The 24702-nt window shown below is 45.6% G+C and overlaps 1 protein-coding gene and 4 long non-coding RNA genes across 6 annotated transcripts in view; 4 read left to right on the top strand and 1 right to left on the bottom strand.

Moving 5' to 3' along the window:
• The window catches only part of LOC310668802 (zinc finger protein 618-like), a gene marked incomplete at its 3' end in the record, with an annotated part of 32002 nt that extends 21111 nt beyond the window's left edge, over positions 1-10891 (top strand). Inside the window, exons 10-11 of the mRNA XM_083422130.1 lie at positions 658-765; positions 8859-10891. Coding sequence (XP_083278256.1) covers positions 658-765; positions 8859-10891 — 2141 coding nt within the window. The remainder of the gene's footprint in view (positions 1-657; positions 766-8858) is intronic.
• On the top strand, positions 2757-5668 carry LOC310668808. The gene is made up of 3 exons (XR_014506840.1): positions 2757-2934; positions 5485-5538; positions 5588-5668. It is a non-coding gene; the product is annotated as an uncharacterized lncRNA (long non-coding RNA).
• On the top strand, positions 3714-4818 carry LOC310668809. The gene is made up of 3 exons (XR_014506841.1): positions 3714-3728; positions 4351-4522; positions 4780-4818. It is a non-coding gene; the product is annotated as an uncharacterized lncRNA (long non-coding RNA).
• A 1873-nt stretch (positions 10892-12764) lies between the features above and the next one.
• LOC310668810 lies at positions 12765-13799 on the top strand. The gene is made up of 3 exons (XR_014506842.1): positions 12765-12856; positions 13448-13537; positions 13671-13799. It is a non-coding gene; the product is annotated as an uncharacterized lncRNA (long non-coding RNA).
• Positions 13800-14008: 209 nt separating this feature from the next.
• LOC310668807 lies at positions 14009-16863 on the bottom strand. Of its 2 annotated transcripts, XR_014506838.1 has the most exons (6): positions 16708-16863; positions 16241-16420; positions 15970-16101; positions 15617-15628; positions 14923-14952; positions 14009-14096 (listed from the first exon to the last, which is right to left on the bottom strand). It is a non-coding gene; the product is annotated as an uncharacterized lncRNA (long non-coding RNA). The 2 variants fall into 2 exon arrangements; XR_014506839.1 differs by lacking the exons at positions 14009-14096; positions 14923-14952; positions 15617-15628; positions 16708-16863 and adding an exon at positions 15936-15969 and having other exon boundaries at positions 16000-16101; positions 16241-16423.
• Between the last annotated feature and the right edge of the window lie 7839 nt (positions 16864-24702).

Raw genomic sequence — 24702 nt, 5'->3', positions numbered from 1 at the left:
CCTTCCTTCCCTCCTTCCTCCCTTCCTTCCTCCCTTCCTTCCCTCCTTCCTTCCCTCCTTCCTTCCTCCCTTCCTTCCTCCCTCCCTTCCTTCCTTCCTTCCTTCCCTCCTTCCTCCCTTCCTTCCTTCCTTCCTTCCCTCCTTCCTCCCTTCCTTCCTCCCTTCCTTCCTTCCTTCCTTCCCTCATTCCTTCCCTCCTTCCTTCCCTTCCCTCCCTCCTTTCTCCCTTTCTCGTTCCCTCCTTCCTTCCCTCCTTCCTTCCCTCCTTCCTTCCTCCCTTCCTTCCTCCCTCCCTTCCTTCCTTCCTTCCTTCCCTCCTTCCTCCCTTCCTTCCTTCCTTCCTTCCTTCCCTCCTTCCTCCCTTCCTCCCTCCCTTCCTTCCTTCCTTCCTTCCCTCCTTCCTCCCTTCCTCCCTCCCTTCCTTCCTTCCTTCCTTCCCTCCTTCCTCCCTTCCTTCCTTCCTTCCTTCCCTCCTTCCTCCCTTCCTTCCTCCCTTCCTTCCCTCCTTCCTTCCCTCCTTCCTTCCTCCCTTCCTTCCTCCCTCCTTCCTTCCTTCCTTCCTCCCTCCTTCCTCCCTCCCTTCCTTCCTTCCTTCCCTCCTTCCTTCCCTCCTTCCTTCCCTCCCTCCTTTCTCACTTTCTCGCTCCCTCCTTCCAGCCGACAACGAAAACAGCCTGGCTTCCCCTCCGCCCCGCTCTCCGCCCCCCGCCCTGCCGGAAGAGAAGTGGAAGCCGCCGCCCACCCAGGACGCCGCAGCCAATAGCGGTAAGCCGCCGCCGCTCATGGGAATCGTAGTCCCACTGCATCATGGGAGTTGGAGTCCATCAAATCCACTGGGCTGATTGGGTTTTGGGACTCCAACTCCCATGATCCTTTGCTAAGAGAGCTGGATGTTACGGATCATGGGAGTTGGAGTCCCAAAAGGAATCAGGCCTGGTAGCAAAGGATCATGGGAGTTGGAGTCCATCAAATCCAATGGGCCAGTGAGCAAAGGATCATGGGAGTTGGAGTCCCGGAACCCACTGCATCATGGGAGTTGGAGTCCTGTTAGCTGAGGATCATGGGAGTCCATAAAATCCAATGGGCCAGTTAGCAAAGGATCATGGGAGTTGGAGTCCATGATCCTTAGCTAACAGGACTCCAACTCCCATGATCCTTTGCTAACAGGGCTGATCGCTTTGGGAACTCACTGTTAGAAAAGGATCATGGGACTTGGAGTCCCAAAGCCCAGTGGCTCATGGGAATTGTAGTACCAACATCCACTGGATCATGGGACTTGGAGTCCTAAAACCTATCGGCTCTGTTAGCAAAGGATCATGGGACTTGGAGTCCCCAAACCCGGTGGCCCTATTAACTGAGGATCATGGGAGTTGGAGTCCAAAAGCCCAGTGGCTCATGGGAATTGTAGTACCAACATCCACTGGATCATGGGAGTTGGAGTTCTAAGAGGAATTGGTTCTGTTAGCTAAGGATCATGGGAGTTGGAGTCCCGGAACCCACTGCATCATGGGAGTCGGAGTCCATACAATCCATTGGGCCAGTGAGCAAAGGATCATGGGAGTTGGAGTCCCAAAAGGAATCAGGCCTGTTAGCTAAGGATCATGGGAGTTGGAGTTCTAAATGGAATCAGGCCTGGTAGCTGAGGATCATGGGAGTTGGAGTCCTGTTAATCAAAGGATCATGGGAGTTGGAGTCCATAAAATCCAATGGGCAGTGAGCAAAGGATCATGGGAGTTGGAGTCCTGTTATCAAAGGATCATGGGAGTTGGAGTCCTAAAAGGAATTGGTTCTGTTAGCAAAGGATCATGGGAGTTGGAGTCCTAGCAAAGGATCATGGGAGTTGGAGTCTTGCTAGCAAAGGATCATGGGAGTTGGAGTCCAAAAAGGAATCAGGCCTGGGAGCGGAGGATCATGGGAGTTGGAGTCCTGTTAGCAAAGGATCATGGGAGTTGGAGTCCCAGAACCCACTGCATCATGGGGGTTGGAGTCCTAAAAGGAATCAGGCCTGGTAGCTGAGGATCATGGGAGTTGGAGTCCAAAAAGGAATCAGGCCTGGGAGCGGAGGATCATGGGAGTTGGAGTCCTGTTAGCAAAGGATCATGGGAGTTGGAGTCCCAGAACCCACTGCATCATGGGGGTTGGAGTCCTAAAAGGAATCAGGCCTGGTAGCTGAGGATCATGGGAGTTGGAGTCCAAAAATTAACTGCTCCCATTAGCAAAGGATCATGGGAGTTGGAGTTCTAAAAGGAATTGGTTCTGTTAGCTAAGGATCATGGGAGTTGGAGTCCCAAAGCACACTGCATCATGGGAGTTGGAGTCCTGTGAGCAAAGGATCAACTCCCATGATCCTTTGCTCACTGCCCATTGGATTTAATGGACTCCAATGGATTTAATGGACTGATTGCTTTTGGAACTCACTGTTAGAAAAGGATCATGGGAGTTGGAGTCCCAAAAGGAATCAGGCCTGTTAGCTAAGGATCATGGGAGTTGGAGTCCAAAAATCCACTGGGCTGATTGGTTTTGGGGACTCCAACTCCCATGATCCTTTGCTAAGAGAGCTGGATGTTACGGATCATGGGAGTTGGAGTCCCAGAACCCACTGCATCATGGGAGTTGGAGTCCAAAAATTAAGTGCTCCCATTAGCAAAGGATCATGGGAGTTGGAGTCCAAAAATTAACTGCTCCCATTAGCAAAGGATCATGGGAATTGGAGTACTAAAACACCACTGCATCATGGGAGTTGGAGTCCTGTAAGCAAAGGATCATGGGATTTTGAGTCACAGAGCCCATTGGCTCATGGGAGTTGGAGTCCCAAAAGGAATCAGCTCTGTTAGCTAAGGATCATGGGAGTTGGAGTCCCAAAAGGAATCAGGCCTGGTAGCAAAGGATCATGGGAGTTGGAGTCCCAAAGCCCACTGCATCATGGGAGTTGGAGTCCAAAAATCCGCTGGGCCAGTGAGCAAAGGATCATGGGAGTTGGAGTCCTGTTATGGGAATTTGGAGTCCCGGAACCCACTGCATCATGGGGGTTGGAGTCCTGTTAGCTAAGGATCATGGGAGTTGGAGTCCAAAAATTAACTGCTGCCATTAGCTAAGGATCATGGGAGTTGGAGTCCATAAAATGCATTGGGCGAGTTAGCTAAGGATCATGGGAGTTGGAGTCCTGTTAGCTAAGGATCATGGGAGTTGGAGTCCTGTTAGCTAAGGATCATGGGAGTTGGAGTCCAGAAATTAACTGCTCCCATTAGCAAAGGATCATGGGGGTTGGAGTCCCAAAACCCACTGCATGATGGGAGTTGGAGTCCAAAAAATCCATTGGGCCTGTTAGCAAAGGATCATGGGAGTTGGAGTTCTAAGAGGAATTGGTTCTGTTAGCTAAGGATTATGGGAGTTGGAGTCCCGGAACCCACTGCATCATGGGAGTTGGAGTCTAAAAATCCACTGGGCTGATTGGTTTTGGGGACTCCAACTCCCATGATCCTTTGCTAAGAGAGCTGGATGTTACGGATCATGGGAGTTGGAGTCCTGTTAGCAAAGGATCATGGGAGTTGGAGTCCCAAAAGGAAACAGGCCAGTTGGTTAAGGATCATGGGAATTGTAGTCCCGGAACCCACTGCATCATGGGAGTTGGAGTCCATCAAATCCATTGGGCCAGTTAGCAAAGGATCATGGGAGTTGGAGTCCATCAAATCTATTGGGCCAGTGAGCAAAGGATCATGGGAGTTGGAGTCCTGTTAGCAAAGGATCAACTCCCATGAGCCTTTGCTAACAGGACTCCAACTCCCATGATCCTTAGCCAACAGGACTCCAACTCCCATGATCCTTTGCTAACAGGACTGATCGCTTTGGGAACTCACTGTTAGAAAAGGATCATGGGAATTGGAGTCCCAAGGCCCACTGCATCATGGGAGTTGGAGTCCATAAAATGCATTGGGCGAGTTAGCTAAGGATCATTGGAGTTGGAGTCCCAAAACACCACTGGCTCATGGGAGTTGGAGTCCTGTTAGCTGAGGATCATGGGAGTTGGAGTCCCAAAAGGAATCTGGCCTGGTAGCTAAGGATGATGGGAGTTGGAGTTGGATGATGGGAGTTGGAGTTCTAAAAGGAATCAGGCCTGGTAGCTGAGGATCATGGGAGTTGAACAGGGCTGATTGTTTTTGGGGACTCCAAATCCCATGATCCTTGGCTAAGAGAGCTGGATGTTAGCTAAGGATCATGGGAGTTGGAGTCACAAAGCCCACTGCATCATGGGAGTTGGAGTCCACTGCATTATGGGAGTTGGAGTCCGACTGTTCCCATTAGCTAAGGATCATGGGAGTTGGAGTCCTGGAACCCACTGCATCATGGGAGTCCAAAAATCCACTGGGCCTGTTAGCTAAGGATCATGGGAGTTGGAGTCCCATAGCCCACTGCATCATGGGAGTTGGAGTCCTGTTAGCTAAGGATCATGGGAGTTGGAGTCCAAAAATTAACTGCTCCCATTAGCAAAGGATCATGGGAGTTGGAGTCCCAAAAGGAATTGGTTCTGTTAGCTAAGCATCATGGGAGTTGGAGTCCAAAAATCCACTGGGCTGGTTGGGTTCTGGGACTCCAACTCCCATGATCCTTTGCTAAGAGAGCTGGATGTTAGCTAAGGATCATGGGAGTTGGAGTCCAAAAATCAGCTGCTCCCATTAGCAAAAGATCATGGGAGTTGGAGTCCCCAAAGGAATCAGGCCTGTAAGCAAAGGATCATGGGAGTTGGAGTCCTAAAACAGCACTGGCTCATGGGAGTTGGAGTCCTGTTAGCTAAGGATCATGGGAGTTGGAGTTCTAAAAGGAATCGGTTCTGTTAGCTAAGGATCATGGGAGTTGGAGTCCCAAAAGGAATCAGGCCTGGTAGCTAAGGATCATGGGAGTTGGAGTCCAGAAATTAAGTGCTCCCATTAGCTAAGGATCATGGGGTTTGGAGTCCTGTTAGCTAAGGATCATGGGATTTGGAGTCCCGGAACCCACTGCATCATGGGAGTTGGAGTCCCAAAGGGAATCAGGCCTGGTAGCTAAGGATCATGGGAGTTGGAGTCCCGGAACACACTGCATCATGGGAGTTGGAGTCCAACAATTAAGTGCTCCCATTAGCAAAGGATCATGGGATTTGGAGTCCTGTTATCAAAGGATCAACTCCCATGATCCTTAGCTAACAGGGCCGGATGTTTGGGGACTCCAAATCCCATGATCCTTTGCTAAGAGAGCTGCATGTTAGCTAAAGATCATGGGAGTTGGAGTTTGAAAAGAAATGGGTTCTGTTAGCTAAGGATCATGGGAGTTGGAGTCCTGGAACCCACTGCATCATGGGAGTTGGAGTCCAGAAATCCACTGGGTTGATTGGTTTTTGGGACTCCAACTCCCATGATCCTTTGCTAAGAGAGCTGGATGTTACGGATCATGGGAGTTGGAGTCCTAAAGCCGACTGGCCCTGTTAGCTAAGGATCATGGGAGTTGGAGTCCCCAAACCCCACTGGCTCATGGGAGTTGGAGTCCCAAAAGGAATCAGGCCTGGTAGCTGAGGATCATGGGAGTTGGAGTCCATAAAAATCCACTGGGCCAGTTAGCAAAGGATCATGGGAGTTGGAGTCCAAAAATTAACTGCTCCCATTAGCTAAGGATCATGGGAGTTGTAGTTCTAAAAGGAATGGGTTCCGTTAGCTAAGGATCATGGGAGTTGGTGTCCCAAAAGGAATCAGGCCTGGTAGCTGAGGATCATGGGAGTTGGAGTACAAAAGCCCACTGACTCATGGGAGTTGGAGTCCCAAAGCCCACTGGGCCAGTTAGCTAAGGATCATGGGAGTTGGAGTTCTAAAAGGAATTGGTTCTGGTAGCAAAGGATCATGGGAGTTGGAGTCCTGTTATCAAAGGATCAACTCCCATGATCCTTAGCTAACAGGACTCCAACTCCCATGATCCTTAGCTAACAGGACTCCAACTCCCATGATCCTTTGCTAACAGGACTGATCGCTTTGGGAACTCACTGTTAGAAAAGGATCATGGGAGTTGGAGTCCTATTAGCTAAGGATCATGGGAGTTGGAGACCTGTTAGTAAAGGATCATGGGAGTTGGAGTCCTGTTAGCAAAGGATCATGAGAGTTGGAGTACAAAAGCCCACTGCATCATGGGAGTTGGAGTCCAAAAATCCACTGGGCTGATTGGTTTTTGGGACTCCAACTCCCATGATCCTTTGCTAAGAGAGCTGGATGTTACGGATCATGGGAGTTGGAGTCCTAAAGCCGACTGGCCGTTTGCTAAGGATCATGGGAACTGTAGTCCCAAAACCCCACCATCTCCCGGGAGTTATAGTTTCCTAACCCACATGGGGATTGTAGTACTAAAGCTAAGGCTCATGGGAGTTGTAGTCCCCAAACCCACTGACTCATGGGAATTATAGTTTCCTAACCCACTGACCCCATTACCTAAGTCTCATGGGAGTTGTACTCCCCAAACCCACTGCCTCATGGGAACTGTAGTCCCCAAACCCCACTGTCTTCTGGGAGTTATAGTTTCTGGCTCATGGGAGTTATAGTTTCCTAACCCACTGACTCATGGGAGTTATAGTTTTCTAACCCACTGGCCTTATTACCTAAGGCTCATGGGAACTGTAGTCCCAAAACCCCACTTTCTCCTGGGAGTTATAGTTTCCTAAGCTAAGGATCATGGGAGTTGTAGTCCCCAAACCCTACGCCTCCCGGGAGTTATAGTTTCCCCACTGTCTCATGGGAGTTTTGGTTCCATAACCCACTGACTCATGGGAGTTATAGTTTTCTAACCCACTGGCCCTATTACCTAAGGCTCATGGGAACTGTAGTCCCAAAACCCCACCATCTCCCGGGAGTTATAGTTTCCTAACCCACATGGGGATTGTAGTACTAAAGCTAAGGCTCATGGGAGTTGTAGTCCCCAAACCCACTGACTCATGGGAATTATAGTTTCCTAACCCACTGACCCCATTACCTAAGTCTCATGGGAGTTGTAGTCCCCAAACCCACTGCCTCATGGGAACTGTAGTCCCCAAACCCCACTGTCTTCTGGGAGTTATAGTTTCTGGCTCATGGGAGTTATAGTTTCCCAACCCACTGACCCTATTACCGAAGGCTCATGGGAGTTGTAGTCCCAAACCTACTGCCTCTATTACCTAAGGATCATGGGAGTTGTAGTCCCCAAACCCACTGACTCATGGGAACTGTAGTCCCCAAACCCCACTGTCTTCTGGGAGTTATAGTTTCTGGCTCATGGGAGTTATAGTTTCCTAACCCACTGACCCTCTTACCTAAGGCTCATGGGAGTTGTAGTCCCCAAGCCCACTCCCCCTATTACCTAAGCATCATGGGAGTTATAGTCCCCAAACCCACTGCCTCATGGGAATTATAGTCCCCAAACCCAGTCTCATGGGAGTTATAGTCCCCAAACCCACTGCCTCATGGGAGTTATAGTCCCCAAACCCACTGCCTCATGGGAAGGATAGTCCCCAAACCCACTGCCTCATGGGAAGGATAGTCCCCAAACCCACTGCCTCATGGGAACTGTAGTCCCCCAACCCAGCCTCATGAGAGTTGTAGTCCCCAAGCCCACTGCCTCATGGGAATGATAGTCCCGGGAGTTCTAATTTCTTAACCCACTGACCCTATTAGCTAAGACTCATGGGAGTTGTAGTCCCCAAACCCACTGCCTCATGGGAGTTATAGTCCCCAAACCCACTGCCTCATGGGAACTGTAGTTCCCAAACCCACTGCCTCATGGGAGTTGTAGTCCCCAAACCCAGTCTCATGGGAATTATAGTCCCAAAACCCCACTGGCTCATGGGAACTGTAGTCCCAAAACCCAGTCTCTCCTGGCCCTATTCCCTAAGTCTCATGGGAGTTGTAGTCCCAAAACCCACTGCCTCATGGGAACTGTAGTCCCCAAACCCGCTCCCCCTCTTAGCTAAGGATCATGGGAGTTGTAGTCTCCTCCCAGGAGTTATAGTTTCCTAACCCACTGTCTCATGGGAACTGTAGTCCCCAAACCCACTGGTCCTATTAGCTAAGTCTCATGGGAGTTGTAGTCTCCTCCCGGGAGTTATAGTTTCCTAAACCACTGCCTCATGGGAATGGTAGTCCCGGGAGTTATAGTTTCCCAACCCACTGCCCCTATTACCTAAGTCTCATGGGAGTTGTAGTCCCCAAACCCACTGCCTCATGGGAATTATAATCCCCAAACCCACTGCCTCATGGGAATTATAGTCCCCAAACCCACTGCCTCATGGGAAGGATAGTCCCAAAACCCAGTCTCATGGGAGTTATAGTCCCCAAACCCACCGCCTCATGGGAAAGATAGTCCCCAAACCCCACTGCCTCATGGGAATTATAGTCCCCAAACCCACTGCCTCATGGAAGTTGTAGTCCCCAAACCCCACTGTCTTCTGGGAGTTCTAGTTTCTGGCTCATGGGAGTTATAGTTTCCTAACCCACTGACCCTCTTAGCTAAGGCTCATGGGAGTTGTAGTCCCCAAACCCACTGCCTCATGGGAGTTATAGTCCCCAAACCCACTGCCTCATGGGAACTGTAGTCCCAAAACCCCACTGGCTCATGGGAATTATAGTCCCCAAACCCCACCTTCTCCTGGGAGTTGTAGTCCCCAAACCCACCGCCTCATGGGAATTATAGTTTTCTAACCCACTGATTCATGGGAGTTATAGTTTCCTAACCCACTGCCTCATGGGAATTATAGTCCCCAAACCCAATCTCCACTGACCCTATTAGCTAAGGTTCATGGGAGTTGTAGTCCCCAAACCCACTGCCTCATGGGAATTATAGTTCCTTAACCCTCTCCCTTCCTCTCTCCCCAGCGCCCCACCTCCCGGACAAGGAGCGCCAGGCGCTGGCCGAGCGCCTGCTCCGCCTGGCCTGCGCCGAACCCGCCGCCATCTTCCTCCTCGCCAACCCCGACTTCCAGGCGCTGGCGCAGTCCCTGGTCGACAGCGGCGCGCGCCACGGCGCCTACGCCATCCCAGAATCCCTCGGCGCCATGGCGCTCCAGCAGCTCCCGCGCATGTACAACCAAGCGAAGGTCAAGGTCACCTGCGCGCTGGGCGCCGCGCGCGGCATCGGCGTCACCTGCCACGCGCACCCGGCCGGCGGCCATGTTCTCTGCGCGCACCGCGTGGAAGGCGCGCGCCTGCGCAGTTACGTCTTGGCCGTGCGCGGCGCCGGCGCTTTGGAACCAGTACATCTTTGGGCGCAGAACGTCCTCTCGGAGTTCGTGGCGCCCGAGACGCGCGCCGCGTACGTGACGGATAACGTGGCGCCCGGGTTCGGGAAGAGCGGGCTCAGTCTGAGATGCGCAGGCTGCGCCCTCAACGCCGCCGTCGCCGGCGTGCTCAGCCAACGGGCGCTGCAGGCGCGCGGCATGACGGAGGTGGCCGAGCTGTTGGCAACCTGCGCCGAGATGGCGGGGAGTCGTAGCGCCGAAAACGGCGCAGGAGCGACGCCGCCGTGTTGGGATTCGCCGGCGGATGCGCTGCTGGCGGCGCACGAACGGCAGGAAGGTGGCAACCTGGGCAGTCGCGGCGCCGTCCATCCGGCCGAATGGCAGGAAGGTGGCAACCTTGGGAGTTATAGCGCAGGAGCGGCGGCGCACGAACGGCGGGAAGGTGGCAACCTGGGGAGTTACGGCGCAGGAGCGGCGGCGCACGAACGGCGGGAAGCAGGTGGCAACCGTGCCAATGCCAATCTAACTGGGAGTTATAGCGGCGAACGGGAGGAAGTTGGCAACCTCCGGAGCCGCGGCGGCGCCAATCCTTCCGGGACTTATAGCGCCGAACGGGAGGAAGTTGGCAACCGCGGCGCCGCCAACCCGGAGGAATGGGAGGACCTTGGCAACCTGGGGAGTCGTAGCGGCCGGCAGGAAGTTGGCAACCTGGGGAGCCGCGGCGCCGCCAATCCACCCGAACGGCCGGACGTTGGCAACCTCCGGAGTCGCGGCGCCGCCAACTCGGCCCGGAGTTACAGCGCCGAGCGGGAGGAAGTTGGCAACCTGGGCAGTCGCGGCGCCAACCCGGAGGAGCGGCAGGACGTTGGCAACCCGGGGAGCCGTAGCGGCGGCGCCAACCCAACGTACGGCGCCGAGCGGCGGGAAGTTGGCAACCCTGGGAGTCGCGGCGCCGCCAACCCAGCCAGAGTCGGGAGCGGAGGAGCGTCGGAGCGGCGCGAACCTGGGGGTCATGGCGCCTTAGGGGCGGAGGAGCATCGCCACCTGAACCGGGCGCTACTGGGTAACTTGGCCGCCTTACTGGCGCCCATTAAGCAGGCGGTTTCCGAACTGGGCGCCGAAGGCCGTCCGACGCTGCACCTGGTGTTGCCAACTTACCTGCGTCTCGAAAAGCTCTTCACCGCCAAGGCGGGCGACGCCGGCGCCGTCAGCAAGCTCTGCCACCTCTTCCTGGAGGCCCTGAAGGAGAACTTCAAGCTGCACCCGGCCCACAAGGCGGCCATGTTGCTGGACCCGCGCCAGAAGCTGCGGCCGGCGCCAACTTACCAGCACGAGGAGATCGTCGCCTGCGCTTGCCAACTGATGGAGATGGCCGAGGAGACGGAGCTCGAACCCGGCGCCAAGAAGAGGCGGCCGGCGCCGGGCGCCGAAGAAGTCTATGCGTATCTGCAAGAGGCGGCGGCGCCAACTGATCTGGTTCAGTATTGGGCCGGCGCCGCGTCGCACCCGCGCCTGGCGAAGTTGGCGCTGTGGCTGCTGGCCGTGCCGGCGGTGGGCGCCGGCGCCGGGTGCGCGCGGCTGTGCGCAGAGGCGCTGGGGCAGAGGAGGAGGTTGGCGATCGGGGCGGAGGAGGCTAAGAAGCTGCTGTTCCTGAAGGCGAACTTGGGGTGAATTGGGAGCGAATTGGGAGACGTAGCGCAGGTTCAAATTTGAATTGGGAGGGTGGGAGTTGTAGCGCGGAGTGTATATAAGTGTATAGGGGGAATGGGGAGGGAGGGAGGTGAATTGGGGGCGAATTGAGTTCAGAACTTGAACTCGAACTTGGGTCTGAATTCAGGGGGGAAGCCGAACCTGGGGCCGGACTTGAACTCCGAACTGGGACTGGGACTCGAAGTTGGGTCTGAACTCGGGGCTGGAGGGGAAGTCAGACTGAATTGGGGGCTGAACTTGGGGCCGAACTTGAACTCCGATCCGAACTGGGAGCGGAACTCGAAGCAGAACTCAAACTTGGGTCGGAACTCGGGGCTGGAGGGGAAGTCAGACTGAATTGGGGGCTGAATTCGGGTTGAACTCGAATTTGGGGTTCAGCTCAGGGAGGGAGGGGGTGAGGAGATGAATTGGGGCTGAACTCAAATTCAGTTCAGAACTTGAACTCGAACCAGAAGTCAAGCTCGAACTTGGGTCTGAACTCGGGGCTGGAGCGGAACTCAGACTGAATTGGGGGCTGAACTCGAACTCAGGACTGCATTGGGGGCTGAATTTGGGTTGAACTCGAATTTGGGGTTCAACTCAGGGAGGGAGGGAGGGAGGTGAATTGGGGTTGAACTTGAATTCGGGGTGGGGTTCGAAGTTGAAGTCCGAAGTGGGAGCGGAACTCGAACCAGAACTCGAACTTGAACTCCGATCCGAATTCAGGGTGGAAGCCGAACCTGAACTCCGATCCTGAACTCGGGGCCAAAATGGAACTCGAACCGGAACTTGGGCCCGGACCTGAACTCGGGGCTGAACTCCAATTCAGACCCAAACTCGAACTTGGGTCTGAACTGGGAGCTGAAGGAGAATTGTGGGCCGAACTTGAGTTCGGACTCGGGGCTGGAGCGGAACTCAGACCCCAATTTGGGGTTCAACTCAAGGCTGAACTCAAGTTTAGTTCAGATCGGAGTTCAGCTCTGAGTTGGGGTTCAGCCCCGAGCTGAACCAGAATTCTGGGCCGAACTTGAGTTTGGACTCGGGGCTGAACCCGAACTCAGGCTGAATTTGGGGTTGAACTCAAAGTCAGGACTGGAACGGGAGTCAGACCCGAATTTCGCGTTCAGCTCAGGGAGGGAGGGGGTGAGATGAATTGGGGCCGAATTCGAATTCAGTTCAGAGCTTGAAGTCCGATCCGAACTGGGAGCGGGACACGAACCAGAACGCGAACTTGGGTCTGAACTCGGGGCTGGAGCGGAAGTCAGACTGATTTCGGGGCTGAACTCGAAATCAGAGCTGAACTCGGGGTTGAACTCGAATTTGGGGTTCAACTCAGGGAGGGAGGGGGTGAGGAGATGAATTGGGGCCGAACTCGAATTCAGGGTTGAATTCAGGGTTGAACTTGAAGTCTGATCCGAACTGGGAGCGGAACTCAAACCAGAACTCGAACTTGGGTCTGAACTCGGGGCCGGAGGGGAAGTCAGACTGAATTGGGGGATGAACTCGGGGTTGAACTCGAAGTCAGGACTGAATTGGGGGCTGAACTCGAATTCAGGGTAGAAGCTGAACCTGGGGCCGAACTTGAACTCCGATCCTGAACTCGAACTTGGGGCCAAAATGGAACTTGAACCAGACCCAAACTTGAACAAAATGGAACTACAATTCAGACCCAAACTTGAACCAGAACTCAAACTCAAACTTGGGTCTGGGACCAGAACTGGGAGCTGAAGCAGAATTGTGGGCTGAACTTGAGTTCGGACTCAGGATGAACCCGAACTCAGACTGAATTGGGGGCTGAGCTCGGCATTGAACTCAGGACCAGACGGGAACTCAGACCCGAATTTGGGGTTCAACTCAGGGCTGAACTCAAGTTTAGTTCAGATCTGAGTTGGGGTTCAGCCCCGAGTTTCGGTTTGAGTTCTATTTCGGGTCCGAGTTTGAGTTCAGGTCCGAGTTCGGGTTTGAGTTCAGGTCTGAATTGTAGTTTGGCCCCGAGTTCAGCTCCGAGTTTGGGTCTGAATTCTAGTTCGGCCCCGAGTTCTGGCCATGAGTTTGGGTTTGAATTGTAGTTCGGCCCCGAGTTCAGCTCCGTGTTTGGGTCTGAATTCTAGTTCGGACCCAAGTTCAGCTCCACATTTGGGTCTGAATTCTAGTTCGGCCCCGAGTTCTGGCCATGAGTTTGGGTCTGAATTGTAGTTCGGCCCCTAGTTCAGCTCCGAGTTTGGGTCTAAGTTTGGGTCTGAATTCTAGTTCGGCCCCGAGTTCAGGCCCTGAGTTTGGCTCTGAATTGTAGTTTGGCCCCGAGTTCAGCTCCGCGTTTGGGTCTGAATTCTAGTTCGGCTCTGAGTTTGGGTCTGAATTCTAGTTCAGCCCCGAGTTCAGCTCTGCGTTTGGGTCTGAATTCTAGTTCGGCCCTGAGTTCAGCTCCGAGTTTGGGTCTGAATTCTAGTTCGGCCCCGAGTTCAGCTCCGAGTTTGGGTCCGAATTCTAGTTCGGCCCCGAGTTCAGCTCTGCGTTCGGGTCTGAATTCTAGTTCAGCTCTGAGTTTGGGTCTGAATTGTATTTCGGCCCCGAGTTCAGCTCCGAGTTTGGGTCTGAATTCCAGTTCGGCCCCGAGTTCAGCTCCGAGTTTGGGTCTGAATTCTAGTTCGGCTCCGAGTTTGGGTCTGAATTCTAGTTTGCCCCAGAGTTCAGCTCCGAGTTTGGCTCTGAATTGTAGTTCGGCCCCGAGTTTGGGTCTGAATTCTAGTTCGGCCCCGAGTTCAGGCCCTGAGTTTGGGTCTGAATTGTAGTTCGGCCCTGAGTTCAGGTCTGAGCCCAAGTTCAGCCCCGAGTTCCGGTTCGAGTTCCATTTTGGCCCCGAGTTCAAGTTCAGGTCCGAATTCAGGTCTGAATTGGGAACTGTAGCGCTTTTTCTGGGAACTGTAGCACATTGAATTGGGAGTTGAATTGGGTGTATATAGGTGTATAAAGGGGAGATATGGGGTGAGGGAGGGGAGGGAACTTGAACCCGGGGCCGGAGAGGAACTTGGAATTGAATTGGGGCTGAACTCAAATTCGGATCTGAACTCAATCTTGGGGTTGAAACTGAATTCGAACTCTGATCTGAACTCAAATTCGGGGCTGGGCCAGACTTGAACCCGGGGCCGAAGCAGAACTAGGAATTGAATTGGGGCTGAACTCGGTTCTGAACTCAAATTCAGGGGTTGGGCCAGACTTGAACCCGGGGCCGAAGCAGAACTCGGATCTGAACTGAAACGGGAACTTGAACCCAAAGTTGGGTCTGAATTCGAACCCAGATTCGAATTCAAACCAAACTCGGACCTGAACTTGGGCGAAATTCGAACCCGAACTTGGGGCTGAACTCAAACTCAGGGCTGAACCCGAATTCAGATTTGAATTTGGACCTGAACTCAAACCCAGACCTGAACTAGGATCTGAACTCAAACTCGGGGTTGAACCCAGATTTGGGACTGAACTCAAACCAGAACTCGAACCCAAACTCAGATCTGAACTCAAAGTTGAACCCAAATTCGGGACCGAACTTGAACTCAGACCTGAAATCGAATCGTGACTCAAACTCGCGTTAGAACCCGAATTCAGGACCTAATTCTAACTCAGACCTGAACTCGAACTTGGGGCCGAACCAGAATTCAGACCTGAACTCGAATCTGAACTCAAACTCGGGTTAGAACCCGAATTCGGCACCTAATTCGCACTTAGACCTGAACTTGAACTTGGGGCCGAACCAGAAATCAGACCTGAACTCGAATCTGAACTCAAACTCAGTCCAGACTTGAACCTGGGGCCAAAGCAGAACTCAATTCGGATCCGGAGCGGAACTGAGAGGTGAACTGGGAGCTGAAATTGAATTCGGGGCGAGAGGAAGGGAAGGGGGCTTGAATTTGGGACTCGAACTCAGACCTGAACCCGAACTTGGGGCTGAACTCGAACTTTGGATTGAACCCGAATTCGGGGCCGAAGCAGAACCGGGAACTGAATTGGGGCTGAACTCGAACTTGGGGTTGAAACTGAATTTGGGACTGAATTTGGATCTGAACTCCAATTCGGAGGGTGGGCCAGACTTGAACCCGGGGCCAAGCGGAACTCAATTCGGATCCGGAGCGGAACTGAGAGGTGAACTGGGAGTTGAACTTGAATTCGGGGCGTGAGGGAGGGGAGGGGGGAAGGATTCACTGGTTTGGGGGCCGGACTTGAACCCGGGGCGGAAGTTGAACTCGGGGCTGAACTCGAACTCAGGGTTGAACCCAATTCACTGGTTTGGGGGCCGGACTTGAACCCGGGGCGGAAGTTGAACTTGGAGCCAAACTTGAACTCAAACCCAAACTCAGACCTGAATTCGAACCGGAACCCGAAGCCAAACATGGGGTTGAACCCAAATTCGGGGCTGGAGCGGAACTTGGAACTGAATTGGGGCTGAACTTGAACTCTGATGTGAACTCAAATTCAGGGGTGGGTCAGACTTGAACCCGGGGCCGAAGCAGAACTCTTTCTGAATTCAATCTGAATTCAATCTCCTTCTGAATTCAATCTGAATTCAAACCTGGACTCGAACCAGAACTCAAACCTGAACTTGGATCTGAACTCAAACGGGAACTTGAACCCAAACTTGGGGCTGAAGTCGAACTCAGGGTTGAACCCGGATTCGGGACCAAACTCGGACCTGAACTTGGGCGGAATTCGAACCTTAACTTGGATCTGAACTCAAACTCAGGGTTGAACCCGGATTTGGGACTGAACTCAAAGCAGAACTCGAACCCAAACCCAGATCTGAACTCAAACTCGGGGTTGAACTCGAACTCAGGCCTGAACTCAAACTTGGGGCCCAAAAGGAACTCCTACCCGAACTTGCACCTGAACTTGAACCCGGGGCTGACCGAAACCCGAATCCAAACTCAGGTATGAACTCGAACTCAGAACCACACTTGAACTCAAAGCCAAACAACTCAGTTCAAGCTGGGGTTGAACTCGAATTCAGGAGCGAACCGGAACTCAGGCCCGAACTGGGGTCGAATTTGAACTCAGGCCCGAACTGGGACCTGAACTCGGGTCCGAATTTGAACTCGGACATGAACTCGAGGCCAAACTAAAATTCAGACCTGAACTCGGGTCCGAATTTGAACTCAGACCTTAACTGGGACCTGAACTCGGGTCTGAATTTGAACTCAGACCTGAAATGGGACCTGAAGTCGGGTCCGAATTTGAACTCAGACATGAACTCGAGGCCAAACTAAAATTCAGACCTCGAGGCCAAACTAAAATTCAAATTCGGACTTGGGTCCGAATTTGAACTCAGACCTTAACTGGGACCTGAACTTGGGTCTGAATTTGAACTCAGACCTGAACTGGGACCTGAACTCGGGTCTGAATTTGAACTCAGACCTGAACTGGGGGCCGAACTAGAATTCAGACCTGACCTTGGGGCCGAATTTGAACTCAGACCTGAACTGGGACCTGAACTCAGGTCCGAATTCAAACCCAAACTGGCAGCTGAACCCATTCCGAACTCTGAGCTTGAACTGAAACTTTGAACTCGAACTTGGGGCCAAATGAATCATATTTGAATGACCTTTTGGACTACAATTCCCATCATGACTCGGGGTTGAACTCGAATTCAGGAGCGAACCGGAACTCAAAGCCCAGGTTGGGCTTGAACCCGAACTCCAACTCGGGGCCCGAACTTGAACTTGGACCTGAACTGGGACCTGAACTCTGGTCCGAACTAGAATTCAGACCTGAACTGGGACCTGAACTCAGGGCCAAATTCAAACCCAAACTGGCAGCTGAACTCTGAACTTGAACTGACACTTTGAACTCGAACTCTGAACTCGAGGTCTTCCAGGCAGCTTGGCCCCGCCCCACTTCCTGTCTTGGAGAGCAGGAAGGGGCGGAGTTTCCTTGGTCCTGCTTCCTGTCAAGATTGAAATATTGGCGGTGAATTATATTTGAATGGACCTTTTGGACTACAATTCCCATCATGCCTCGCCATTGGCCCTGATAGCTAAGGATCATGGGAGTTGGAGTCCCCAAACCAATCAGGCCTGTTAGCAAAGGATCATGGGATTTGGAGTCCGAAAGCCCAGTGGCTCATGGGAATTGTAGTACCAACATCCACTGGATCATGGGAGTTGGAGTCCCAAAATTCAGTGCTCTTACCTAAGGATCATGGGATTTGGAGTCACAAAGTCCCACTGGATCATGGGAGTTGGAGTCCCCAAACCAATCAGCCCTGCTAGCTAAGGATCATGGGAGTTGTAGTCCCAAAACCCTGGCATCCCTAGCTAAGGCTCATGGGAGTTGGAGTCTGTTAGCTAAGGCTCATGGGAGTTGGAGTCTGTTAGCTAAGGATCATGGGAGTTGGAATCCGAAAGCCCATTGGCTCATGGGAATTGTAGTACCAACATCCACTGCATCATGGGAGTTGGAGTCCCCAAACCAAGCAGCCCTGTTAGCAAAGGCTCATGGGAGTTGGAGTCTGTTAGCAAAGGATCGTGGGAGTTGGAGTCCTAAAACCTCACTGGCTCGTGGGAATTGTAGTCAAAAAATCCACTGGGCCTGTTAGCTAAGGATCATGGGAGTTGGAGTCCCAAACCCACTGGCTCATGGGAGTTGGAGTCCAAAAAAACACTGGCTTATGGGAGTTGGAGTCCTAAATTTGACTGCTCCCATTAGCAAAGGATCATGGGAGTTGGAGTCCCCAAACCTCACTGGCTCATGGGAATTGTAGTCCAAAAATCCACTGGGCCTGTTAGCTAAGGATCATGGGAGTTGGAGTCCCAAAACCAACCAGCCCTGTTAGCAAAGGATCATGGGAGTTGGAGTCGCAAAACATCCAGGTAATTCAGATAATAATTTTGGGAGAAATGGGAATGAACCAAATTCCAGGGCGGATTATTCCCAGATTATGATTATTATTATTATTATTATTATTATTAACCGGGTCCAACACCCTTTTATTCCATTTATTCCGCTTTTCCGGGACTCCGATCTCTTGCTTCGAAAGGGAGGAAATAAGAAAAGAATAAAATCTCCACCCCGAGTTTGAATTTTCTGTTCTTCCCCCGAAAAATAATTAAAATAATAAAACAATAAAAATAATAAAATCGCCGCCCCAAGTGCGAATTTTCTCTTCTTCCTCTGAAAAATAATTAAAATAATGAAATTATAAATAATAAAATTGGTGCCCTGGGTGCGAATTTTCTGTTCTTCCCCCGAAAAATAATTAAAATAATAAATGATAAAATTATAAATATAATAAAAGAAGAAGTAATAAAATAAAAAAATCGCCGCCCTGAGTGCGAATCTGTTCTTCCCCCGAAAAATAATTAAAATAATAAAACAATAAAAATAATAAAATTGCCGCCCCGAGTGCGAATTTTCTGTTCTTTCCCCGAAAAATAATGAAATTATAAATATGATAAAATAAAAATAATAAGTAATAAAATAAGAAAATCGCGAATCTTCTGTTTTTACCCCGAAAAAGAATAAAAAAATAAGTAATAAAATAAGAAAATCGCCGCCCCGAGAAATAATAAAATTATAAATATAATAAAATAAAAATAAGTAATAAAATTATAAAATCGCCGCCCCGGGTGCAAATTTTCTGTTCTTACCCCGAAAAATAATAAAATATTATGAATATAATAAAATAAAAATAATAAATAAGAAAATCGCCGCCCTGGGTTCGAATTTTCTGTTCTTACCCTGAAAAATAATAAAATAATAATAAAATATTAAGTAATAAAATAAGAAAATCTCTGCCCCGAGGGCAAATTTTCTGTTCTTACCCCCAAAAATAATAAAATATTATGAATATAATAAAATAAAAATAAGAAGTAATAAAATAAGAAAATCTTACCCTGTAAAATAATAAAATTATAAAAATAATAAAATCGCCGCCCCGGATTCGAATTCTCTGTTCTTACCCTGACAAAAAAAAAAAATTATAAATGTAATAAAATGAAAATAAGAAAATCGCCGCCCCAGGTTCGAATTTTCTGTTCTTACCCCGAGAAATATTAAAATTAGAATAAAATAAGATGTAATAAAATAATAAAATCGCTGAAAAATAATAAAATATTATGAATATAATAAAATAAAAAGTAATAAAATAATTAAATTGCCGCCCCGAGTGCAAATTTTCTGTTCTTACCCCAAAAAGTAATAAAATTATAATAAAATAAGAAGTAATAAAATTATAAAATTATAATTAAATTTTAAATAATAAAATCGCCGCCCCGGGTTCGAATCTTCTGTTCTTACCCCGAAAAATAATAAAATTATAATAAAATAAGAAGTAATAAAATAAGAAAATCGCCGCCCCGGGTTTGAATTTTCTGTTCTTACCCCGAAAAATAATAAAATATTATGAACATAATAAAATAAAAATAATAAATAAGAAAATCGCCGCCCCGGGTTCGAATTTTCTGTTCTTACCCTGAAAAATAATAAAATAATAATAAAATATTAAGTAATAAAATAAGAAAATCTCCGCCCCGAGTGCAAATTTTCTGTTCTTACCCCCAAAAATAATAAAATATTATGAATATAATAAAATAAAAATAAGAAGTAATAAAATAAGAAAATCTTACCCTGTAAAATAATAAAATTATAATAAAACAATAAGTAATAAAATCGCCGCCCCAGGTTCGAATTTTCTGTTCTTACCCCAAGAAATAATAAAATTATAAATATAATAAAATTAAAATAATTAAATCGCCGCCCCGGGTTCGAATTTTCTGTTCTTACCCCAAGAAATAATAAAATATTATGAATGTATTAAAATAAAAATAATAAAATTGCCGCCCCGGGTTCGAATTTTCTGTTCTTACCCTGAAAAATAATAAAATTATAAATATAATAAAATCGCTGCCCCAGGTTCGAATTTTCTGTTCTTACCCCCCAAAATAATAAAATTATAAATATAATAAAATCGCTGCCCCAGGTTCGAATTTTCTGTTCTTACCCCCCAAAATAATAAAATTATAAATATAATAAAATAAAAATAATAACGTAAAAATAAGAAGTAATAAAATAAGAAAATCTTACCCTGTAAAATAATAAAATTATAATAAAACAATAAGTAATAAAATCGCCGCCCCAGGTTCGAATTTTCTGTTCTTACCCCAAGAAATAATAAAATTATAAATATAATAAAATTAAAATAATTAAATTGCCGCCCCGGGTTCGAATTTTCTGTTCTTACCCCAAGAAATAATAAAATATTATGAATGTATTAAAATAAAAATAATAAAATTGCCGCCCCGGGTTCGAATTTTCTGTTCTTACCCTGAAAAATAATAAAATTATAAATATAATAAAATCGCTGCCCCAGGTTCGAATTTTCTGTTCTTACCCCCCAAAATAATAAAATTATAAATATAATAAAATCGCTGCCCCAGGTTCGAATTTTCTGTTCTTACCGCCCAAAATAATAAAATTATAAATATAATAAAATAAAAATAATAAAATAAAAATAAGAAGTAATAAAATAAGAAAATCGCCGCCCCGGGTTCGATTTTTCCGGGTCTTTGGAGGGACGAAATTGCCGCGAAAATGGGCTTTAATTCAGAATATATCGTGGGCGGGTGGGAGGGGAAGGGAGGAAAAAATCCATATTTTTGCGCCGTTTTTTCTACTGCCGAAGGGATATTTTTCTGCGAATCCTCCTGAGTTTGGGTCTTGATTTCTACTTTTCTAGCAACACACTATTTTTATATGGATATTGATTCCACGGGGTTTTCGTCGCGAAGGGAGGGCGGGAAAAAATCAGATTATTGTCCTGTATTTAAGCCGGAGAAAATGGAAAATATTATCTACTGTCACGCTTGCTGTGTGTGAATAAAACGAGACTCGAACCCGTCTCCTGTGCCTGATTTCGCCTCGTTTATTGCTGTTCTTATTCTTATTATTTCTAATATTATAATATAATTATATGTTTATATAAATTATATATATAATTTTATAATATAATATAATACTATAATATAATATAATACTAATATTATAGTATTATATTATAATATAATATAATACTAATATTATAGTATTATAATATAATATAATACTAATATTATAATATTATTACTAATAATAATTATTATTATTAGTATCCCTCGGAGGGCCTTCAATATATCTAGATAGATATCTATATATATATCTATACATATCTCTCTCTCTCTCTCCCTATATATATATATATTTCTAATATATCTAGATATATTAGAAATATAGATAGATTAGAAATAGATAGATAGATAGATAGATAGATAGATATGTCCATAGATCCATAAGAAATATATAGATACCTACCTACCGACCTACATATATACATATATACTTGATAAATAGATACATCTACAGATTGATTGATTGATTGATTGATATAGATAGATTAGAAATAGATAGATAGATAGATACTAGATAGATACATATGTCCATAGATCGATAAGAAATGTATAGATACCTACCTACCTACATATATACTAGACAGAGATAGAGATAGATAGATAGATAGATAGATAAGAAATATATAGATACCTACATATATAATCGATAGATAGATAGATAGATACACCTATAGATAGATAGAGAGATAGATAATAAATACATAGATACATACCTACATACATATATACCAGATAGATAGATACGTCAATAGATTGATAGATAAGAAATATATACATATATACTACATAGATATGTCTATAGATCGATCGATAGATTGATAGATACATAAGAAATATATAGATACCTACCTACCTACATATATACTAGATAGATAGATAGATAGATAGATAGATAGATAGATATAGATAGATTAGAAATATAGATAGATTAGAAATATATACATACATACATACATACATACTAGATAGATAGATATGTCCATAGATCGATAAGAAATTTATAGATACCTACCTACCTACATACATATATACTAGCCAGAGAGAGAGAGAGAGAGATAAGAAATATATAGCTAGCTACAGACATATATACATACATACATACATACCAGAGAGATAGCTCTATAGATAGATAGAAACATAATAAACCTACCTATATATATAAGATAGATACGTCAATAGAGATAGATAATCAATAGATCGATAGATACATAAGAAATGTATAAATAGACCTACATATATACCAGATAGATACTTCGATAGATAGATAGATAAGAAATATATAGATACCTGCCTACCTACATATATACTAGAGATAGATAGATGATAGATAGATAGATAGATAGATAATCTATAGATGATAGATAGATAGATAGATAGATAGATAGATAAGAAATATATACATATATACTACATAGATAGATATGTCTATAGAGCGGTAGATCGATTGATAGATACACAAGAAATGTATAGATACATACCTACCTACCTACCTACCTGCCTACATATATATAGTAGATAGATGATTGATAGATAGATAGCGATAGATAGATTAGAAATATATAGATAGATACATACCTACCGACCTACATATATACATATATACTTGATAAATAGATACATCTATTGATTGATATAGATAGATTAGAAACATATAGATACATACATACATACTAGATAGATAGATAGATAGATATTTGCTTTCGTATAGATAGATATGTCCATAGATCGATAAGAAATGTATAGATACCTACCTACCTACATACATATATACTGGACAGAGATAGATAGATAGATAAGAAATATATACATATATACTACATAGATAGATATGTCTATAGAGCGATCGATAGATTGATAGATACATACATAAGAAATGTATAGATACATACATACATACATATACACCAGATAGATACGTCTATAGATAGATGATAGATAGATAGATAGATAGATAAGAAATATATAGATACCTGCCAACCTACATATATACTAGATAGATAGATCTATAGATAGATACATAGATAGAGAGATAGATAGATAAGAAATACATAGATATATACTACATAGATAGATATGTCTATAGATTGATAGATTGATTGATTGATTGATAGATACATAAGAAATGTATAGATAGATACCTACCTACCTACATATATATATATATACACAAGATAGATACGTAGATAGATAGATAGATAGATAGATAAGAAATATATAGATACCTGCATACATATATACTAGATGATAGATAGATAGATAGATAGATAGATAGATAGATAGATAGATAGGAAATATATACATATATACTACGTAGATAGATATGTCTATAGATCAATAGATAGATAATAAATGTATAGATACATACATACCTACATACATACACATACACCAGATAGATACGTCTATAGATAGATGGATAGATAGATAAAAAATATATAGATACCTACCTACCTACATATATACTAGATAGATAAATAAATAAATAGAGATAGATAGATAGATAGATAGATAGATAGATAGATAAATAGATAGATACATCTATAGATAGATACATACAACTTTAGATAGATAAGAAATTATATAGATACCTACCTACATATATAATAGATAGATAGATAAGAAATATATACATATATACTACATAGATAAGTCGATAGATCGATAGATTGATAGATACATAAGAAATGTATAGATACATAAATACCTACCTACATACATACATATACACCAGATAGATAGATAGATAGATAGATAAGAAATATATAGATACCTGCCTACCTACATATATACTAGATGATAGATAGATAGGTAGATAGATGATAGATAGATATAGATGATAGATGATAGATAGATAGATAGATAGATAGATATACATAGATACCTACCTCCGTACATATGCACCAGATAGATACATCTATAGATAGATAAGAAATATATAGATACCTGCGTACCTACATAAATACTAGATAGATAGATAGATAGATAGATAGATAAGAAATTATATAGATACCTACCTACGTATATACTAGATAGATAGATAGATAGATAGATACGTCTATAGATACATAAAAAATATATACATACATATATACTAGATAGATAGATACGTCTATAGATTGATAGATAGATAATAAATAAATATATAGATACCTACCTACATGCATATAGATAGATATGTCAATAGATAGATAATAAATTATATAGTTCCCTGCCTACATATATACTAGATAGATAGATAGATACATCAATAGATAGGTAGATAGATACGTAAGAAATACATAGATACATACCTACATGCATATATACCAGATAGATAGATAGATAGATAGATAGATAAGAAATATATACATATATACTACATAGATAGATGTCTATAGATTGATAGATACATAAGAAATGAAAGAACCTACATACATATACACCAGATAGATACGTCTATAGATAGATAGATAAGAAATATATAGATACCTGCCTACCTACATATATACTAGATAGATAGATAGATACATCTATAGATAGATTGATACGTCAATAGATAGATAGATAGATTGATAGATAGATAAGAAATAAATAGATAAATACCTACCTACATATACACCAGATAGATACGTCTATAGATAGATAGATAAGGAATATATAGATACCTGCGTACCTACTAGATAGATAGATAGATAGATACTCGATAGATAGATAGATAGATAGATGGATAAGAAATCTATAGATAGATACATATATACCAGATAGATACATACATCGATAGATAGATAAGAAATATATAGATACCTGCCGACCTACATATATACTACCTAGATAGATATGTCTATAGATTGATAGATAGATTGATAGATACATAAGAAATGTATA

Source organism: Podarcis tiliguerta, assembly GCF_965153285.1.
Source record: "Podarcis tiliguerta genome assembly, chromosome: W".
In the NCBI taxonomy this organism is placed as follows: domain Eukaryota; kingdom Metazoa; phylum Chordata; class Lepidosauria; order Squamata; family Lacertidae; genus Podarcis; species Podarcis tiliguerta.
This window is presented reverse-complemented; position numbering and strand designations above follow the sequence as displayed.